Below are 19987 nucleotides of genomic sequence, written 5' to 3'. Positions count from 1 at the left end.
TAAAAATGCCACATTTTGAATTATTTGGAGGATGAAAATATTTAATTGGAATCATCCTCGAATTAACCTCGAGTAAATCAGAATATCTAGATGCCAGTCTTTGAAGCATTACAAAATTGAAAACAGAACAGGCACTGTAGCCATTCTGCATTCTTTCTGACCATGCCAAGCATCTAACTCAAACAAACAACTCACACTCCGTCTCTCAGTTTTCACATTGTTTATTCTCCATTAAGGTCTTTGAATGAAGGGTGTGAATACCTCTGAAGGAGAAGAGAAGTCATACAGTCATGACTAACCCTTATGTGTGTTTAGTAGTTCATGGCTGGATTTGAAAATCTTTCAGTATTAATGATGATTTCAATACGAACTAATTTCTCATGAAATGTATCTAGAACCATTTCCACTAGCAGCACAATCCAGTGTATTGGCTCCCCTTTCTAAATGCCTTTTTTCTTTTTTGGGGGCATTTGTATCTTTATGTAGATAGGAGAGTGAAAAAGGAAAATATGGGATGAGAGAGAGGGGAACAGGAGCTGGGAAAGGACCATGAGCTGGGACTCGAATTCAGGACGCTGCTGCACAACATGTCGGCGCAGTCCACTGGTACCGACCACTCTAAATGCATTTAAACAATTGCCCCTTTTTAATTCTTCTAAGCAATTTTAGAAGAAACATTTGAGATAAAGTTGATACTTAAATAAAACACATCTAAGAACCCATCAAATCTCCTGAGCTATACAAACAGCCTCTGAGCAGCAAATTACTTATGAATAGTGTATGTAAAGTATACCTTACCAGTATATTTATTGTTAGATTACCTAGTTATGTGTGTGTAAGTTAAGACCTGTTTTCTACCTTGTTAATACATGATATATTTCCTTACACTATGGTCCCGAGAGAACGACATTTCGTTCCACTGTATGTTAATCCACAATTTGCAATGTCCTTGCTCTTAAGAAGTCAATTCGGTAGAATCTGTGGAGTTACAGTATATATGTTATATGTAGGAGTCATATCAAGTATTATATTTCAAGCAAACAGTGTTAGTGATTGTAATATTTCTGTGATAACTCAATATTTTTGTCAATTTGTTCTCAAGTGGAGTTCCTGTATGTGAGGAAGGTGATGACCTCACAGCCTCTTGGAGAGGGAAAATGTTTCTGTGTACCGTTTCATATATTCACCATAGTCTCTTGGGTGGGGTCCTACCCAGTATCAGTGAAATTCCAACTGCAAACATCCTGATTGTTTCTTTTACTGAAACCATCAAATGTAAATTGCACATTAGCGAATCACAATAGCAGATGATGGAACATGTGTCAATTTAATGTGATTTATAATGCTTAACAGGTTTAGTTAATGTAACCTTTTTAAAATTAGGCTAAAGATAATTCAGCTATATATTACAACTGGCTGTTCTAGGAAATTAATTAGTTTATCCTTGGATGGCTTTGGAAGGAATTTCCCCCATCTTCGAAACATTCCCTTCAAAAACACCAGATAACAATTGCACACTTTCTGTTGCTTACTTTTCAGGTTTTTCAGGTTTTGTATTAAAAGTAATAATACATTCTGTGTAGTTCATGGGATTTTCTGTAGTTTCGCTATATTATCATTCATTTCTTCTTTCAGTTGTCGTTGTGTTTTTTATACATGTTCGGTAGACTGATGCACGCGGTTGTCCGTAGCTGTCTCCTCATTGGTTGTCTTCCATTATACAGCCCCGCCTACTATTCCTTACCATTCGCGCGCTGAAGGCACCCGCTCACTCGTGAGATCTAGTGAGAGGCGGTCACGTCTCGCAAATACTGCTTGGATCTATTTTTAGGGATCATGCGCTTGGATGTCACCGTCTGTATTCGTATGATCTGGGAACATTCACTATTTGGCAGCGTTGTTTAAAACTCGTTTTAAGTTCTGTCATATTTTCTGAGGTTTATTTCATTTGGAGTGCGTGATTGTACGACCGGAGGTTCTCGCGCTCCCGTTCAAGGCAAACTTCTGCACGAGTGAGCTACAGCGCAGCTTCATTAACTGTCGAGGTGAGAAACTCTATTAATGCAAGAGATGCGCTCAAAATGATCATTTGCCTTGTTTTTGCTGAATATCATGTCATTTTGACGGATTGTTTACATGAAAATAGTTATTTGTACGGAGATTTATTGTTAGGTGGTCTGGATATACAAACGTACTCATGTCTGCTCTGTTTATTTATTTGTCGATTTCACACAGCTCCTTAAATGCAAAATGCGTTTGTTTATTTATTATCTTACGTTATAAGTTACGCAATATTAATGTTGCAGCACGTAACGTAACGTCCTGCGTCTTAGTTATGTATTTATATTATTTTTTAAAGACTTGCTTATGTAAGTTAATCAATCACATTGATTTGTTTTGCCGTTTGGTGAATATTTGTCTTTATTGTGGGTCTGATGGGGTCTGATGCTGCAGTCTCCTGTTGACTTTAAGATGATCATTACCTACATGTTCCTCCTTCACTATCAAATAAGTAACGTTAAGCTATTTTTAGAGTTAATCAGATTGTCTTCTCTGCTAGACTTTGGTTAATCTGTATTGTATAAACAACTTTACAGGATAAACCCTTATTTTTATCGCAAGGTGATCTCGTTATGTATTAAAAAGGAGTGTGACACAAATTAGGCTTAGAAATGCTGATGTGAATCAGGTATCTGTGATTTGGATGTACTTTGCCCTCACATTACCCTAATGGCGGTCTTGCAGGTAGCTCAAAGTGCTTTGCAATGAGAGGGAGACTATGGCCAGCCAGCCAAGCCCTTTATTTACTCAAACACACTTGAGTAGTTTCAGTGAGGCTACAGCTGCCTTCCCCCATCTTACACACACACACACACACACACAAGCACACACACTCACCTGCTCATTTCCCAGGGCTAGCATGTAACCCACTAAAACAGAACCCGTAAACAGAGACGCAGTTTGAAAATTTTCCTGAATACATTGAAAGATGACAGTGACATATTATATTGCTATGACAGAGCCTTAAAGAAACGGTGACGTCTATATTTCCTCATTTCGTAATGTTTAAACATTGTGATTTGTCTTTGTACACTAAACTCATTTATCAGGCTATTGTCCACACAACTGTGAGATTACTCTTTCAAAATCTAGAAATTATACCCATTTTATGAGTATATGACCACTGTTGGAGGAGTGTGGGGATCATTTTCTTCCTCTTGTCATCAGTTTTCAGTTCTCCTTGGTTATTAGTGCCTTTGTTACGATAAATCTTGATCCTTGTTTGTTTATACATTTATCGTAAAGCGTCCTGAAAAAACACGATAAGAATGCCACATAGGCTTCCCTGCGAACATGCCAATGAGCTCGGCACACCCTGTGTAGGGAATCCAGTTTCAAAACAACCTAGAATGTCTAGCTTTTGTTGTTTCAACATCCATGTTTACATTACAAGATCAGAAAGTTAACTTATCTCGCTCAGAGTTGCTCCTCTATGCTTGAGGAAGCTCATTTTGTTACAGAGTCGCAGTTGTCAACATTATTAGTCAACATGTGGGTGGGATTAAATGGTTTCAGCTTCATCCATCCTTCAAACGGACTCTTTACCAACAGCCACCTACACGTACAGTAGGGCTGCACGATATTGGAAAAAACGTACATTGCGATATTTCTTTTTCTGCGATATATATTGCGATGTGTAGAAATACAGAGCTGTTCATCAGATGTCTTGAATTTCTCCAAAAATAAATAATTGATTCAAGAATAATTGGGGTGATTTTGTGGTCATGTTCATGGAAAGTAAACGATGTGAAACCCTGAAAATAACTTTTTATTTATTGCTATTTAATAATAAATGTTGCTTCTTACCCTAAAATAAGGGAGCTCATTTGTGAATGAAGAAGTGCAGTCTGGCGTCTAGAAGCGATCTAGTTATGGGGGATGCTATATGCATGTATTCCAGGTTAAAACAGAGCGCTACACTAAAGAGGACACATAATTATCACATTAGGGAATTAACATGAGGGACAAAATAACGGCAAATAACGGCTTTGGACGGCAATCAGATCTGGCTTTGCACTCGTCATACAGAGCTCTGTGGTGCGGACTTAAATGATCAAACAAATTAGTTGTGTTTCCGCGTGTTGTGGGAACTACTGCACGGCACTCCCGACAAAGTACCTGTTTGTTTTTGGTCAACATCATCCTTTCTGTAGCCAAAATATTTCCAAATAATTGAAGATGCGCTTCTTTTTGCGAACAAGTCGTCCATTTCCGTGCTTTTCTCCCGTTCCTCGCTCATTTCCCCATGCGCACGCATGCAGAGGCTGCGTGTCAAAAACGTGAAGCAACAACGTGTACTTTGTAAAAAAAAAAAGCACCCATAAATCAGAATTCATTACTTTATATCAGGCAAATATAGAAAAAAAAACGTTCCATGCATCGCACCTCGTGCGATGTGACTATTGCGCATGCGTACATCGCGATATCGATGCTAAAACGATATATCGTGCAGCCTTAACGTACAGTATAGTCCAAATAATCAATAGTCAAAGCCAGCGCAGCAGTTTTGTAAATGGCAGGGGTCTTTTTGTTGGCTTATATGCTTATACAAAGCCTGTGGTCTTAGCAAAGCGACAGTGTTTGTTTAAGCAGGAGAGGGCAGTAGACATGTGGCCAGCCTGACTTGACACCTGCAACCAAAAAGTAAACACATCCAGATTTTCGGCTACTAATAAGCTTCAGCTTTGTTTATATGCTTTCGTAGAACTAGATTGGGGTGCAGCTGGTACGCCTCTCGCTTTTGCCATTTTAGCCGATGTGCATTGTTGCCTTAGAGCTTTGCCATCAGGGCTGCATGGACAGATGCGCATAGGATCCTGCTTTTTGGGTTTATTTGACACAAGAGCGGACTGTGGTTAAAAATCCACTTTTCTACAAATGCTGACACAGTCGCTCTTTTGTAGAGAATTGAAACCGTATATGGTCCGAGACTTGTCAGCAATACAGAACTTGACAAATTGTCAATTTGTGGTAGTGAGGGGAATGTCACCCTCGACACGATTCGGTCTTCCTCAGTTTTTATCTCATTGACATGCTCAGATGGTAGAACACATGGTAAAGCAGATGGGTGGGGGGGCGATTGCTGCTTTGACCTCTCGGTCTTTCATTTTGATGCTAATTCCGATAGTTTTATGTAGGAGGTCTCCATGGGGGTCGGCGGATTGAGGATCCTCTGCATCCTACGACTTCCCACTCCCCCTCCTGCACACTCGTGTCCGACCCTGGCACCCAGATGCCTGTGGCTAAATGTGGGCCCGAATAGGCAGGCGACCATTAGGGCCGCGCATTGTTTGGGGTGTCCCTTGGCGCCTGTGCCGCGGCTGTCAGTGCCTCCATTGAGGGGCCCATATGCGCGGCAATGCTCACGGCTGTCTTTAGGAATCTGCCTGCGCGCATATAGTCATAGACCAGGCTGTGAAATGGCACCAAAGCTCACGTTGGAGCTGCCCGTGTGATCAGGCAATGCATCGACATGTGCGAAAATCACTTTCTGTGAGAGCCTGGAAGACAGAAGTGGGAGGCGTAGAGGCAATGTGAGCCAAAGCGCATTGTGTGGGTGAAGAACTGCATGTGGCTGCATATTACCTCTAGCTAACACTGACTCACAGGACCGTCATCTGTCATGGGCCACGTTTTTGTTTTTTAGGGAGACACAAGAATCGTTCTTTTCAGAAGCACTATCTTTTATAGGTCATGTTCGTTAGGATCATATCATCACTTGAAAGAATGTCTGTTTTGTGTGTCCACGTGAAGCAAATGTACCATGAGGATGAATTAGTTCTAATGTTCCTGTTGAACGTTCAGCTGTTTTAAGATATTATGGCGGATTAGTTTGAGAGCATGTGAGTGGAACACTTTTAATCTCTGGCCCCGTGTCTGAAATGCCTGCTCAATAGAGATGAAATCACCCATTCTCTCAGGCTCAATCAGGGAAGGTGTTTGCCCATTGAGATTAATCCCAAAGTGTTCATTCCCATGAGTCGCCTATCCGAGAAAGAGTCATTTTCCACTCGGCTTCCTATAATGATACTGGGGAGCTTGTGTTTTACACAAAGGTAAACAAAATTTTCAGAATGAGGAGGAAGGATCACTATAACGGAGAGGTTCATGCATCAGTGTCTGATTTTTGATTGTGTTTGGGCTTATCTGAGGCTCCTTACACTGACATGTTTGTTGATGCCCACCAACAGGACAAAATGCCTCAGACACCACCGTTTCCAGCGGTGTATGGATCCAACAGCTACAACAACAATCTCTACAAGACGAAGGAAGAAGAATATGGAGGTCTGTATTACCATGACAACAATCTGGTGTCGGGATCCTTGGAAGCTCTCATTGAGCACTTGGTACCTACTGTGTCATACTATCCTGATGTGAGTATATAGACTAAAGATTTAAGGATGCTTTCTAAAAAAAATTATGTAAAAGTTGAGATATGTAAATGAATATATAAAATTAAAAAGTTTTAAGTTTCATTATTCAGACCAACTAACTTATGATTTCATTTGTTTGACTTCTGTATTCAGAGGACATACATCTTTACATTCCTGCTCAGTTCTCGTCTCTTCATTCATCCATACGAGCTGATGTCCAAAGTGTGTCATTTGTTTGTCGAGCAGCAGAGACTCAGCGATCCTCAAGCTGATAAGGTAAAACACAGTGTGGCAGTAGTTAAATTCTGATGTTTTACATTGCGCTAATAAAATTTAAGACAATTAGTGTGTTTGTTGCCATTATCGTGTTTTCTTTTTTTTAAAGTTAATGGTTATGATCTTTATCTGTAGGCGAGAGTCCGGAAAATTGCTCCCAAGATCCTGCAGCTGCTCAGCGAGTGGACCGAGACGTTTCCCTATGACTTTAGAGATGAGCGCATGATGAAGAGTCTAAAGGAACTAACACATCGACTGAGCACTGGAGATGAAGTGAGTCGCACCATAAGTGTTGCTCGATAGTTTAATCTGAAACTATACGCTTTATTCAAGGAAATGTCAGCTAAAGAGCAACGCTTTGTTAAAAATCAACTGAGAGGTGTGAACGCCTGCGTCTAAGCCATTAGCGTTTCTTTAGCACCACCGTTAGCGCATGCGAAGTAAAACGCCTCCGCATGACTTCTTTAACATTCGGCCCGTTCAGATGTAGAACTTAACACGTTGGGTGAGAAGAGTGTCTACACCTGGGGGGTGAGATCTCTTCAGTCCAAATGTGGTTTGACGAGAGGAACGTGAAGAAAGCTCTTTTGTGTAGTTGCTTTTGTCTCAACTGGTGCCCCTCCACAGGCTGCATATAAATCGTTCCATTTGCGCTGACTTGTATGTGACCACTTTACTAGCGTAGCTTTTTTCCACAAAGGGACTTTTTCCATTACATTTGGTTTCGTATTTTATGTCGTCCAGGGTGTTTTTTTTATCTGCATGAAGTTGAAAAACAAAACAGTACTCTTTGTTTGTAATGCTTTTTTTTAAACCAGGAAATCGAGTTGCGCAATGTCTTTATCAGCCATCAATTACTCCAGTGTACTGTTGACGTCTATCAGCCACAGATAGATGTGGGTCACTTCCTTCTGACTTTGGTTAAAGTTGGTAGCCCTCAAAGCCTTATCCTCAAACATCCCTGTAGACTTTCTTTAGCAGGAACACTTGATTTTGTTAGTGTACCGAGAGCCTGAATTGAAAAGAGATTTAATGGCGTTAGCTTTGCTCATCATGTGGTTGGCTAACATTAGAATAATGGGTTACAGCAGGCTGCTAGTTAGAATTGATGTTTAAGATGAAGGACACGATCCATCAGATGAACGCGATTTCGGTAACCCGAATAGACACCAATGTTCTCCTCCTTCTGTGACTCATTCAGCGTAGGAGACATGTGTGGTTATTGATCTACTTTATCCCGACACACACGATCGATGACCTTCTGTGGCCCTGCTTTATGAAGGAAATGTGTGCAGTGTTGTACCGCCTCCTAATTTAGGTGAAAGGGGTTGATTAGCTATTAAGACCATTTGTATGCACCAAAGAAAACAGAGAATGTTCAATAAGGGTCAAATTTTCTTCCATGAAGTTTAAAATGAACTCAACAGTCTCAACGGGCTAACATCTCTTACGCGGGCAGGGCGGGGGAAATGTATTGTTTTGACTATCTGGTAGATTTGTATCTGTGTATGTACAAGAACTGTCTCAAGGCACAAAGAATGTGATCATTCAGTACATGGATCAATGTGTTGTCTGTATTATGTAATTCACTTCATGTTTTTTTCCATCAACAAGTGAATGGTATGTACTGGTATGCGAATCGTGTTAATGAGAGTTTCTGTTACAGTTGAACGCATCTCTGCGTTTGACTGGGGATTTACAGTTACACAATAGACAAGTGATGTATTTATAGCCAGACATGGACCCATCTGAGATGACTGGGCACATTTGTAACTGTCCTTTCTCTTCAGTCTTAGGAGCCCATCATAACAAGGCCACTACAGAGTGGTTTCCAGTTAGGGCTTCTATGTTTTGACCTCAGTTGCACCTCGAGTTTCCCTTCAGTTTGATGACCTGCCGCCTTCCCAACTGGCAGTTCCATTAAACATCTCAGGCATTTGCTGGAAGAGCTGAGAATAGATGGCGTAACATCTGCCTCCAGACCACAGTTAGGTCCTCAGGCTTTTGGTCAGCTTAGATTGTCATTATGCATGTGGTATTCTTTTTAAGAAATGCAATTTAACCAGTCTGTGTTTTGGCGTACATATGGACACCTTTTGCACAAATCCTCTTGAGCTCAGAGTTTGTGCCAGCGTTAAAAATGTAGAGGCGACACTCAGCTTTCTTTGTTACAACTAGTGAAAATGTCATCTGGGTGTTGCATAAATCATGATAAAAATAAGCCTTTCTCAGTTTTTGTGATGTCAGAGGTTTCAAAACATGTTGGGGCCTTGCAAATAGAGAGAATTATTACAATTCTCAGTGATATTTTAAACACGTCCTGCAGTACTCTTGGCCTAACTCTCGTATAACCATACATTTTCTAAATTTTGCATCTACACAATGTGCTAGAGTGCACAAGAATGCAGCTTGTTTGGGGGGGAAGGATTTATGCTAACGTTCCATTAGACAGATTGATAGGCCACTTTTTATTTTCTGTACATCAGAGTCGGGTTCAGCAGCCTGAAGAGAACCTCTTTTTCCTGGCTTTTGAATCCCACACACGTTGTGAAATGTATGAGGGGTAAACTTTGTACTTTATCTACTAATTTTCTGTAAAACCACATAGCTTCAAAATGGACTAGTCTTGGATTGCCTCAATGAGTGGTCTTATTAGTGGTCAAGCTCTTGTCTTGAGATAACACAAGATGGTGGGGTCAAGTTTCAAAGGTTTTAAAGGGGAACTGGAGGCTAAGGGATATTTGTGAGGGTTTTATGCTGACCAATCATGAGCAAAAAGCTTTTTCATGATTGTATACCTGAAAATCAATGTCATCAAATATCATCTAAGTGCCCTTATCAGTGTGAGACACATTTCGCTGTAATTCTTTTTACTGTAAAATAAAAGCATAATTGTTAATGCTGGTGCAAGGATGGCACTCATATCTTCCTACCCCTGATCTTTTTGTCTGCAGATCTATCGTAAGGCGGTTCAACAAATGATACAAACGTTGATCCGTAGTCTCACAACGCTCAGCCAATATGAGGAAGCCCTGGCCAAGATCAACTCCTCTGTGACTGACAGACTAACCGTGCTGAAGACCAAACCTCAGTCCATCCAGAGAGACATTCTGACCATCTGCAGTGACCCTTTTACCCTGGCACAACAACTCACACACATCGAAATGGTGAGAGGGAGTGCTTCGGTTTACATGACCTTACATTCTTCCTGTCAACTGACTGTTGAGTGTGCATTGATTTATTTACCTAATCATTAGTCCGTTTAGTTATTTTAATGGTTTGATTCTTTAAAGATGACTGATTTGACTAAATTAAAAGTTTACATTGAAATCAACTTTATTTTTCAGGAAAGGCTCAGCTACATCGGACCGGAGGAATTTGTTCAGGCGTTTGCCCAGAAAGACCCTCTAGATAATGACAAGGTAACAACCGCTTCCTGTCTGAGGTTGACTAAAAATAAATTGAGCGTAAATGTTTTCTTTTCCCCCGCTGCGACAAAAACAACAAATATCGGACAAATCAATACACCCAATATTTACGTTGACTCCCAGGGTCAACACGGTGTCTCCTTTTTCACACAGCGTTCACAGCACATTCCTCACACCCACGTCTAATCTAACGCCGTCCAAGTTTCCCTCCCCACGTTCCACGCGGAGTTCTTTTGTGGCCAAAGCCTAGCAACTGCTTTCTCACAATAACCCGCCAAAAGTTTGCTCAGCCCTGCCTGCGTTGGGAATGCCCGTGGAAGACGGTTGCCAGGCAACAGTCTACGGCAGGTCGGCACTGGTGTCATTTATCTTTTGTTCCGACCAGCGTCTCTTTAGAGGGTCCTTGTGGCGGCCATAGTTCTCTGATGTTGTCCGTCAAGCGCAGAGCAGGGTGTATTTTGTGACAGACAGACTTTAGGAATGCGTAGAATGAGAGGGTTAGAGTGACCCGTGCTTTCAGACGGATTGTATGCACATATTCCATAAACAATAGTGCAGGGCCCTCAGAGCGTGGTGGGTCTCCAGGGTAAAGAAGTTCTTTCATTCAATCTGCATTGTTTGAGATCATCACTCATCTCAGATTCCTTTGTTCTTGGGTTGGGAATGCTAAATGAAGTTTCATCAGACACTTGTGAATTATTCCTTTCTGTCCTAAGATGATTAACTGTAAAAAAATGTAACTGGTTAGATTGTAGTTGAAAATATATAAACAAGAGATTCACTGTTTAAAAAGTGCCAATGATCAGGGCTGATATATCCTGTCCTTCAATTTGCGATTAATTTGTGCTCTCTATATATTAAATGTAAAGAAACATTACCAGTTTGATGTTTAATATTAATAAATAATAGCATTCAGAAGGTAAATAAATATTCATGTAATCTTGCGAATCAGTATCGGCATCTATCACTTTAAATAGTCTGCTGTGAGTATCGGTGGAGAAATGTATTATCAGTGCATCTCTAATTTTAACTCTCTGGTACTCTTCCGTAAAAATGTTTTTTACTTCATTTTTTACCCCGGACCACAATAGGAAAAATATGATATAATTTAATTGTATTTATAATATATTTAAAGTATATAATAATATATTATATTATATAATTATAATGTTATATTAAATGGAAAAACAGATCATAATTATTGCAAAAATATTACATCAAACTGTGTATTTCCCTAAAAATAATTAAACATAAATATTACCGAAAAGAATGATTGAACTAAATATACTACAAGGATTTCACAGAAAAAAGATTTCAGGAGCTCCAAAGGGTTAAATGGCGGAATAGTAATAATGATCGGTGGTACAAGTTGGTTTAAGTTTTTGCTGTATTTAAGCACCATTGCTACATGTAATCTGAATGATTTTTCTGACCTTGGACATTTTATTTCTTTCAGAGATGTTTCAGTGATCACAAGAAAGCGAGTAATCTGGAGGCTTACGTAGAGTGGTTTAACAGGCTCAGCTACCTTGTGGCGACAGAGATCTGCATGGTATTTATCTGTTCAATATGATTTAATATGACCATTTATATTGTATGCAAATTTCAAGTTGTGTTGTACATTAGGCCACTCTAATGGGATTATATAAATTTAAGTATTAGAATGCAGATTTGTATAAAAAGTGTTTAGTAATTTTGTAACTGTGTTTATAACTTTGGTTTTATCACACAGCCTGTAAAGAAGAAACATCGTGCACGAGTCATCGAGTTCTTCATTGACGTGGCTCGAGAGTGCTTCAACATCGGCAACTTCAACTCCCTCATGGCCATCATTAGTAAGTACTTCATCCTCTCTTCCAGCACTGCAGTTTTTATAGTCACTTTAATTCTCTGCAAACATATCTAGGAAATGCATTTAGCTGTTGTAACAGAATTTTGCTTTTATAATCCCTGCTGATGTGTTCTTAACATCCTTGTGTTTCAACTGTTCCTCAAAACGAACACTATACATCAGAAAATAATAATTTATAGATCAATCCCAATTCATTGATAACTACATTTTTTTGCTTCCCTACATTTGTGTTGGTTTATAATACACTTAATAAGGATTAAAGAAATACAATAAAATAATAATTTGCTCCACTCATTCATTCAATAAATCAATCTAGGCCTCTGATACTATCAGCCCACCCTGGCCCGTGCCTGCAGTGTTATGGGTAGGGAAACGGGGGGAAAAGAAAGCCAGGAGAGGAGGCAGCTGTTCAGCCTATGTGAGCTGGAGCGAAGGCCTCGTCATCCCTCAGGCAGATGGTCAGTGCTGACCAACCCAATAGCATGAGTCTCTCCTGCGCTCAATAAGTGAGGGGTAGAGGGAGGTAGTGGAACCAGCTGTCTATCCCCCGATCATTCCCTGGAGACGAGCCTACGGGCCGAGACTCTTACACAAGCTCCTCTCCCTGGAGATTGAGGGCAGATATTAAAATCACTGGAAGAGAACAAACAAGTCATGGGAAAGGTTGATCCAATCCTGCCTGTGTTTGTTTGGACGCAGCGTACATTTCGTGACGTGAATGGAGCGTCACACGTAGCTTGGAATCGTGTTACTGTGGAGGTCTGGGCCTGACACCTGTTAGTACAGACAGATTGTTAATGGTTCTGTAGACATGGAGAATCAGATGGCACTAATGTAGATAGAGTTGTTGCTTTTGTCGAGACTTCAAGCTGTTTGGTTTGGGGAAGAAAAGAACTGAAATTTCTGGGTTTTGGTATTTTTCACTTACCTATCAGTTAATTTCTTTGTTTTATCAAAGCAAGCTAAGGATAAATAAATAGATGTAGATATCATGAAAAATGATAGTCTCATCAGTGCAGAAGAACTCAACTGCTCGACCTCACCCCTAATGATTTAGCAGTCAACACCATGACCTCATCTGGTCATTATTGCTGACCGCACAAGACTACAGTGACCCCCTGCACCAAAAGCTGACTTTATTGTCTGAGGCAAATGATGCTCCACTAATGCTATTGTTCCTGTGGGCTCATGGGCCCGACTGCTTTATTGGCTATTGAGAAACTGCACCTCTGGCAGGAAACTGTGCTGATCTATGTCTGTTTCTGTGTGTTTTACAGCCGGGATGAACATGAGTCCAGTGTCACGGCTAAAGAAGACCTGGGGCAAAGTCAAAACCGCCAAATTTGATATCTTGGAGGTATGTATTACATCATATTTTAGATGAGATGGATAGCGTTTGTGGGAATCCACTGACCGACTAGACAATTAGAGGTCACTTGGTTGAACAAGAACACTTTTTTATATCAAATTTTTCAACTTTAACAAGATGATAATTTTTTTAAGGAACGCTGAAATTACTGCTTTTGTACTAAATTACCTTCATGTGAGCATTAATAATTAAACATAATTTTGAAGTGTGTATCAAATTAGCATTATGGGCCAATTGAACTTTGAAGTGATATTTTACAACTAGATTTTTTGAGTTAAAAATTATTTAAGTTCTGTTGACTCAAAAAGCTAATTAGATTTAACTTAAAAAGTTAAGGCAGTTGAAATTGGTGATTTTTTTTATAGTGTATTCAATAAAAAAAATGTGTGGTTTTGCACATCACTTGTTGCCCTTTTTAGCTATCTGTTTGACTCCCTAGAGCGAGAGAAATTTGTAGTGGCTGTTACGGCCGCATGTGTGGGAATAATGCAGCACTTAAGTCACAATGTGGCATCACTAAGACTGATGCTGTGTTAAGTGGGACCGACCTGTGGCCCTCATGACGCATACATGCATTAATGCACGTAACCCGACAATATTCAATCCTCTCCAGTTTTAATCTTCACTGGGTGGGAATTGTTACTTTTGTGTCATCCTTTTTTGAAAACCACAGCAATTCTCCCCTGAAGTGGGTGTGCAAATATTTATAGAGCTTTTAGGCATCGTTTGAGGGTTTAGAGGTGTTTAAGGCTTTAATTTAGCGTCTGCTGACTTTGTTTACTGTCTAGAGGCGGTTTTATTTAAGTCTTGATTTATCTTTAGACACACAAGGCCCTTGAACTTGATATACGGCTTGTGTATGCTGCACACATGTATCTACACACGGTTTTGTCTAGTCTGGAGGATTACAGCGTTTTGATGAATATATACCGACTGAACGTGTAGTCTTGAGGGAGTTTCATCTTGGGCTTTGTATCCTGGTGGATCACACATCCCTGTCTCTTTTCTCATTTTCTTTTCATCTCTTTTTACTCTTCACTCAAGACAATAGAAGGATTGAAGTATAATAGGCTTAGAGAGCCACTTGCTTTCCCTATGGAGTCAAAACCTCAAATATCAAAGTTGAAAAGATATCCACCTCAAGCTCACCTGAGATAAGATTAGTTTGCATTTGGTGTATTTGGTCCTGTAAAACTAGAATGTGTTGTTTCATCCAAGTAATGCTGGTTTAAGATGACTAAGAAATGGTGTGGGCGTCTTACCTTCAGGCGAAGAAAGTTTAATAAAGTGAGAGAAGATGAGATGGATCATCTTACATGGTTCCCATTCTAAAAGTCTCATAGTGAACAGTGACTAGAGTCACACCACATGTATTGTAACCTTTGAATAGGTTTAGTGCTCATAGAACATTCTGTACATGTAAATGTCTACATTTTACTTAAGGGTTGGTGTAAAAATGTTTTTTTTGTTCTTAGCATCAAATGGATCCTTCCAGCAATTTCTACAACTACAGAACAGCACTGCGTGGAGCCACTCAGAGATCCATTACTGCTCATAGTAACAGAGAGAAGGTAAATTCACTTCTCTTCTCCTTTCTTACACTTTCTTTCCTTATAGGTTTTTTTCACATAAATCGCATCAACAAAAAATAACCATTCATAATAGTGTCTGGCTTGGGTGACGCATGCACAGCGAAACAGTGTTCGATGTAGACGAGCCACAAATTAGCAGTGAAAAAAATACTTTTTTTTAATGATAAAATCAAATGACGTCAAAGATGCCTGTGATTTGCTCTTTCAACTAAGCTAAAACAGTAAAGGAATCTAAAAACAAAAAGACAGTCTCCAAAAATCTGGTCTCTGACAGACAGAGTTATCGCCCCAATCCAAAATCTTCTTATTTACTCTAAACTGAGGCAACGTCTGGCCTCTTTAACAGTTATGTAATAACAGGGGTCAGGACGCTTGTGCCGTATATGGTGGGCTTTGTACCCAGGGCAAGACGTCAAACGGGACATTTTTGTTGCTTTTCGCTGTTCCCTTTTCTATAACCATGGAAACCGGCCAGCTAACAAAATGTTCAGAGTTATGTCGCCCAACAAAATCAATTGAGCCTTTGACGGGTAATCTCGACAACATTGTTGTTTCCATTAAAATGCGACTGTTTGGATAATGTGGAGAACTTATTTGTTTTTGTTAAACTTCCTAAGACTTGTTTTGCATCTTGAACGGTTAGGGAGGGTTGCATGGGTTTGGGGTGATGTGACAGAATGTTCCAGAGCGACCGAGGAATGCTCTGCTTTCCATAAGAGGAACGAGCGTTTTTTTTTATGGCCTTGTCGCTTGTTTTGTTTTCCCCATGTCAGATCTGTTTTGCTTTTGACTAGCTTGGCTACTTGAAAAATATATGTGACGAACACAAAGATATGTTCCAAAACAGGAATTTCCATTGTAAACACATACTGTACAGATTGGAATGCACTGTTGCTTTCTTAAGGTCTTCAACTCAACTAAACTGTTTATAGAGTAATTGACAGCAACATTTCTACAGTTTATTTTTGTTTTAATATATTTAGTATTTACATTTTTCAGTGCACCACTTTTTTGCATCTAATGCAGCCATAAATGCAGACACATCACACCTTGGTAGGCAGGCTGTTTTTTAAACTCTTTTGGTAAATACATGGGTGAGGATCTATATTTATCGCACCTTTTGTTTATCGATTTGTATTGTAGCAGAATCAGCTCTTATACATAGCACGTGACTTTAGATTTCTGCATCACATAAACGTCAGCACTTGAGTTATGCATCATTGTTATTGCACTCTGTCTGGTAGATCCAGTTGTGCTCTGCCCCGTAGGCTTTAAGAAGCTGAATACTTGTGTCTTACGGCTAATTCATGAGGAACAGGCTTCTTTAAGTCTGCCTAAAATGATGACGAAATGCAGTGATGTTTTGGTTCTCCTTAAGTCTTTGCTGGCATTTAACTTATGTTCTTAACCTAGAAGAACAAAGAGCATTTGTGATTGGTTATTGTAAATGACGAACATCACATCCACACCTACAATCTTGCGTGCCAACCCTCAACAAAGTCTTTTTCAAACTGTGCATGCTATAATCTTGGCCTTGATTTAAAATTGTTCATCCAGGAGCAAAAGTTTATAGATTTGGCTTTACTGTGCAAAATATATTATATACTATTTGTGTCTCTTTTGATTGGTTCTAACTCTTGTGTAATATCATGTTCCCTTTTTACCTTTTCAGATTGTTATTCCCTTCTTCAGTCTCTTGATTAAAGACCTTTACTTCCTCAACGAAGGATGTTCCAACAGGCTTCCGACCGGACATGTCAATTTTGAGGTAATTTCTTCTGTTTGGCCTGGCACAGAGGCAAGCTGAGATGATGCATGGAAACAACTGCCGTCACCTCTGCTGAATAACAATAGACAGTTGAGAAAACAATGTCACATAGCAACAGAAAGATCCAGATTTAGTTCCCTGACTTATGCATCTCTTTAAAATTAAGTTTCAAGGGTATGAATTTACAGATCATGTGGCGATATACGTGAAAACAAAGTAAATGACAAAATGATTTTTCCCCCAATGCAGAAATTTTGGGAGATGGCTAAACAAGTGACGGAGTTTATTACATGCAAGAAAGTGGAGTGTCCTTTCGAGAGAGACCGCAAGATTCTGCAGTATCTCCTGACCGCACCGGTCTTCAGTGAAGATGGTAAAATGTTTTTTTCAGTTATGGTGCACCAATTTTGGCATTCCATAGTAGATTAGGCTGGTTTTAGATTAATCTAACCCACATGAATTCAGGACCGAAAGCTTTTTGTTGCATATAAACCAGTAGTTCCACATTCCATGTCGCTGTTTTCTTCATGTCTTCCTTTCTCAACCAGTGCTTTTCTGCTTACTCATTATCTGACAAGCTTGTCTCATTAACCTGCCCTAAAGACAACAAGCTCTTTAAAAAAACAAACACAACGTCAATCACGTTTGTTACGACTATCTCAGGTGTAAAAATACTGCCAAGTTAGAGACATGACTGCATTCTTCGTGAAAGAAAACAGGTGTCTGGATGTTGACACACTCGTCTGATCTTGCTTATCTCTCAACAGCTTTGTATCTGGCATCATATGAAAGCGAAGGGCCAGAGAACAACATGGAGAAGGACAGATGGAAATCTCTCAGGTGTGTATGTGATTCATTATGACGTTTCAGGCAGAATGACAATTGAAAATGCATTCAGACACGGAGACTAATTCTTATCTGTCTGAAGACAGAATGTGTCTGGGTGTCTAACACACACACCAAAACCATGAAAGATTTTAGATTTGCGACTTTTTGACAACGATTTGACTTTTTTTTGTACTGTTGTGTCACAATAAAATTGTATTGTGTATCTTTAATATTTCTATTTAATATTCACTTTTTGTAATCTCACATTCTTTAATTAATATAAAAAACAGAAAAGATCTCCAACATTTCGCCAAAGATCACACAGATTTAGTGATAGATACACACATATGTGTTTGCTGGAGGGGTGGGGCCTCCTGGCTCCTCTCAAGACACGTTTCCTGATAGCTTTACAGCTTGAGCGAGATAGAGAGAGGGTGAGGACGAGGCAGACACAGAGATTGTGGAGGCTAACGGTGGGCTTTTTTCCCTCACCACTGCGACAGGATCTGTCACTAAACAGATTCTGTCTGTATCAGCAGATCGTGCTCCGGCCCGCCTAGTGTTAGCTTTCCCTTCAATGAGAGGATGAGAGCCCTCCAAAATCCATGAAAACAAGGCAGAGCACCCAGGAAAAGAATTAGCTGATGTGAAGGAAGACAATTTATTTCCATACGGCAAAGTTGCCTTTTACTGTGAATCTGAAATAAGTCCAGACTTGATTTATGGAGTGGAGGAAGCTGGACAGATACTGTATGTGAGGGGATGTATTGCTTTATTAAAAGCATTTTTAAAATTGTAATGTGAAAGCTAAAAAAAAATCTCTTATTTTGCAGGTCAGCTTTGTTGAACAGGACATAATTGTGTCGTGTGAAGAGCTCAAAATGAAGTGAACCTTCTGACAAGCAAGCCGTTTCCCCTTTTGCCCCCTCCAAAAGTGAGAAGTATCCCTGTTTTTTCAAAGGGAGAGGACCATCCATATTTTGCAGAAAGGTGCATTTTTATGTTGGAACGAGCAGCAAGGCCCTTCTCTTTCAGTCTTTCTTACTGGATATTTCAGGCTTTTTCATCTCTTTGTGCAGACTTTTTTATACTAGTTTTTCCTTCTGAATGAAGGGTTGCTTTGAGTGGAAGGAGAAATGGACTTCAGATGTCTGTTGGCCACAAACCGGTTAAACTTTGACGTTGCGAAGTGATCTAGATGTTGGTTTTCGTTCTTTATTGACTCTACGAGTATGCCGCTGGTTGGCAAACTCAATTGGAACAGGTTAAAAAAGATATAAACCAGCATTGTATACTTGGTTCCACTACTGTATATTTTTATTGTACCTAAAGTAATTTAAGCGTAGATTTATGTTGTCACTATTTTTTGATATTGTGTTTGTCCGTTTTTTATGCATTTGACATAAGTATTACATTGCTCTAACCCCTGTGAGTGACGATCTGTGTGCTTGAATAGCCCATCATGGGTTACCGAAATGCACTGGATGCTTTTGTGAATAAAGACGTCGATTTATTTTCCTGTGTAACTTGCTTTGTGATAACTGCAGCGTTAAACTCCCTTTATCTTTATTATTTTCTTATTGTCACGGATTTACTGTAGACATGTTGAATGAAATCTCCACATCGTTTGTGTTCTCAGTGATATAGTTACTATGCTGTGGAAGAAATGCTAATGGAAGGGAAAGCTCACTGAGTGTCAGTAAAATCTTAAATTACTGTTGTTTCAGTATCCTAGCCTTAGTATAGAGTAGTGTTATGTCGTCCTCTTGTGGTTATTTTGGAAACTACACCACACGTGTTCTTAACAGGAAGTTATGCTGTTACATGAAGGTTTGTCATACCTGTGATAGTCAGGTATGGATTCACTTGTAGAATGTATTGAGTTCGTTTTTAATACGTTAATATTATTATTATTAATATTTTCTTATTCTACTGTAATACTTTGTCTTTATTTGTTTATCATTTAAAATATTGCAAAGATACTCACAAGCTGCATTCTATGTTATTTTGTACTAGGTACATGTTTTATAGTAATGAGATATTGCCCAATCTAATTTTATAATGTTTCTAAAAGTTTGTATGAGGATAAACTATTTGGAGGTACTAGCACACAATATCATGTTTGTGTATATTGGCTGATGTCTACCATTTTCCCTATGGAAACTTTCCATTATCACACATGCTTTTCTTTGATGTAAATATGTCTTTTTTTAACGGTGTATATTTGTATTTATTTCGACTGTTGAGCTGGGTTTCAGACCCTCCTGAAGTGTTGTGGTATGGAGTGAGAAAAAGCTGAACAGATTTAAATAAACCTATGCCAATGAAATTAAGATATTCGAGTGTGTATTTATCTGCTTTAATTTAAGTCATTTAAAGTGTGTTTATAGGCTAGATTAAAAAAATACTATTCAACTAATATTTTAATATAGGGATAGAA

At 39.3% G+C, this 19987-nt stretch overlaps 1 protein-coding gene across 1 annotated transcript; it reads left to right on the top strand.

Moving 5' to 3' along the window:
* The first annotated feature begins 1772 nt into the window (after positions 1-1772).
* rasgef1ba (RasGEF domain family, member 1Ba) lies at positions 1773-19880 on the top strand. The gene is made up of 14 exons (XM_056745865.1): positions 1773-2045; positions 6252-6434; positions 6588-6710; positions 6846-6983; positions 9665-9877; positions 10058-10132; positions 11595-11690; positions 11871-11973; positions 13268-13347; positions 14835-14930; positions 16624-16719; positions 16969-17092; positions 17487-17559; positions 18381-19880. The coding sequence occupies exons 2-14, from the start codon at positions 6258-6260 to the stop codon at positions 18403-18405; spliced, it is 1419 nt and encodes a 472-aa protein (XP_056601843.1). The 5' UTR covers positions 1773-2045; positions 6252-6257; the 3' UTR covers positions 18406-19880.
* Positions 19881-19987: the final 107 nt, after the last annotated feature.

Source organism: Triplophysa dalaica, chromosome 4 (assembly GCF_015846415.1).
Source record: "Triplophysa dalaica isolate WHDGS20190420 chromosome 4, ASM1584641v1, whole genome shotgun sequence".
Taxonomy (NCBI): domain Eukaryota; kingdom Metazoa; phylum Chordata; class Actinopteri; order Cypriniformes; family Nemacheilidae; genus Triplophysa; species Triplophysa dalaica.
Note: the sequence above shows the minus strand (reverse complement) of the source record. Positions and strands in the feature narration are given on the sequence as shown.

Coding starts and splice junctions, on each gene's coding strand:
- rasgef1ba (XM_056745865.1), top strand. CDS start 6,258: ATGCCTCAGACACCACCGTTTCCAGCGGTGTATGGATCCAACAGCTAC. Junction 6,984..9,664: donor GACTGAGCACTGGAGATGAA/GTGAGTCGCACC, acceptor TTTTGTCTGCAG/ATCTATCGTAAGGCGGTTCA. Junction 11,974..13,267: donor CTCCCTCATGGCCATCATTA/GTAAGTACTTCA, acceptor TGTGTTTTACAG/CCGGGATGAACATGAGTCCA.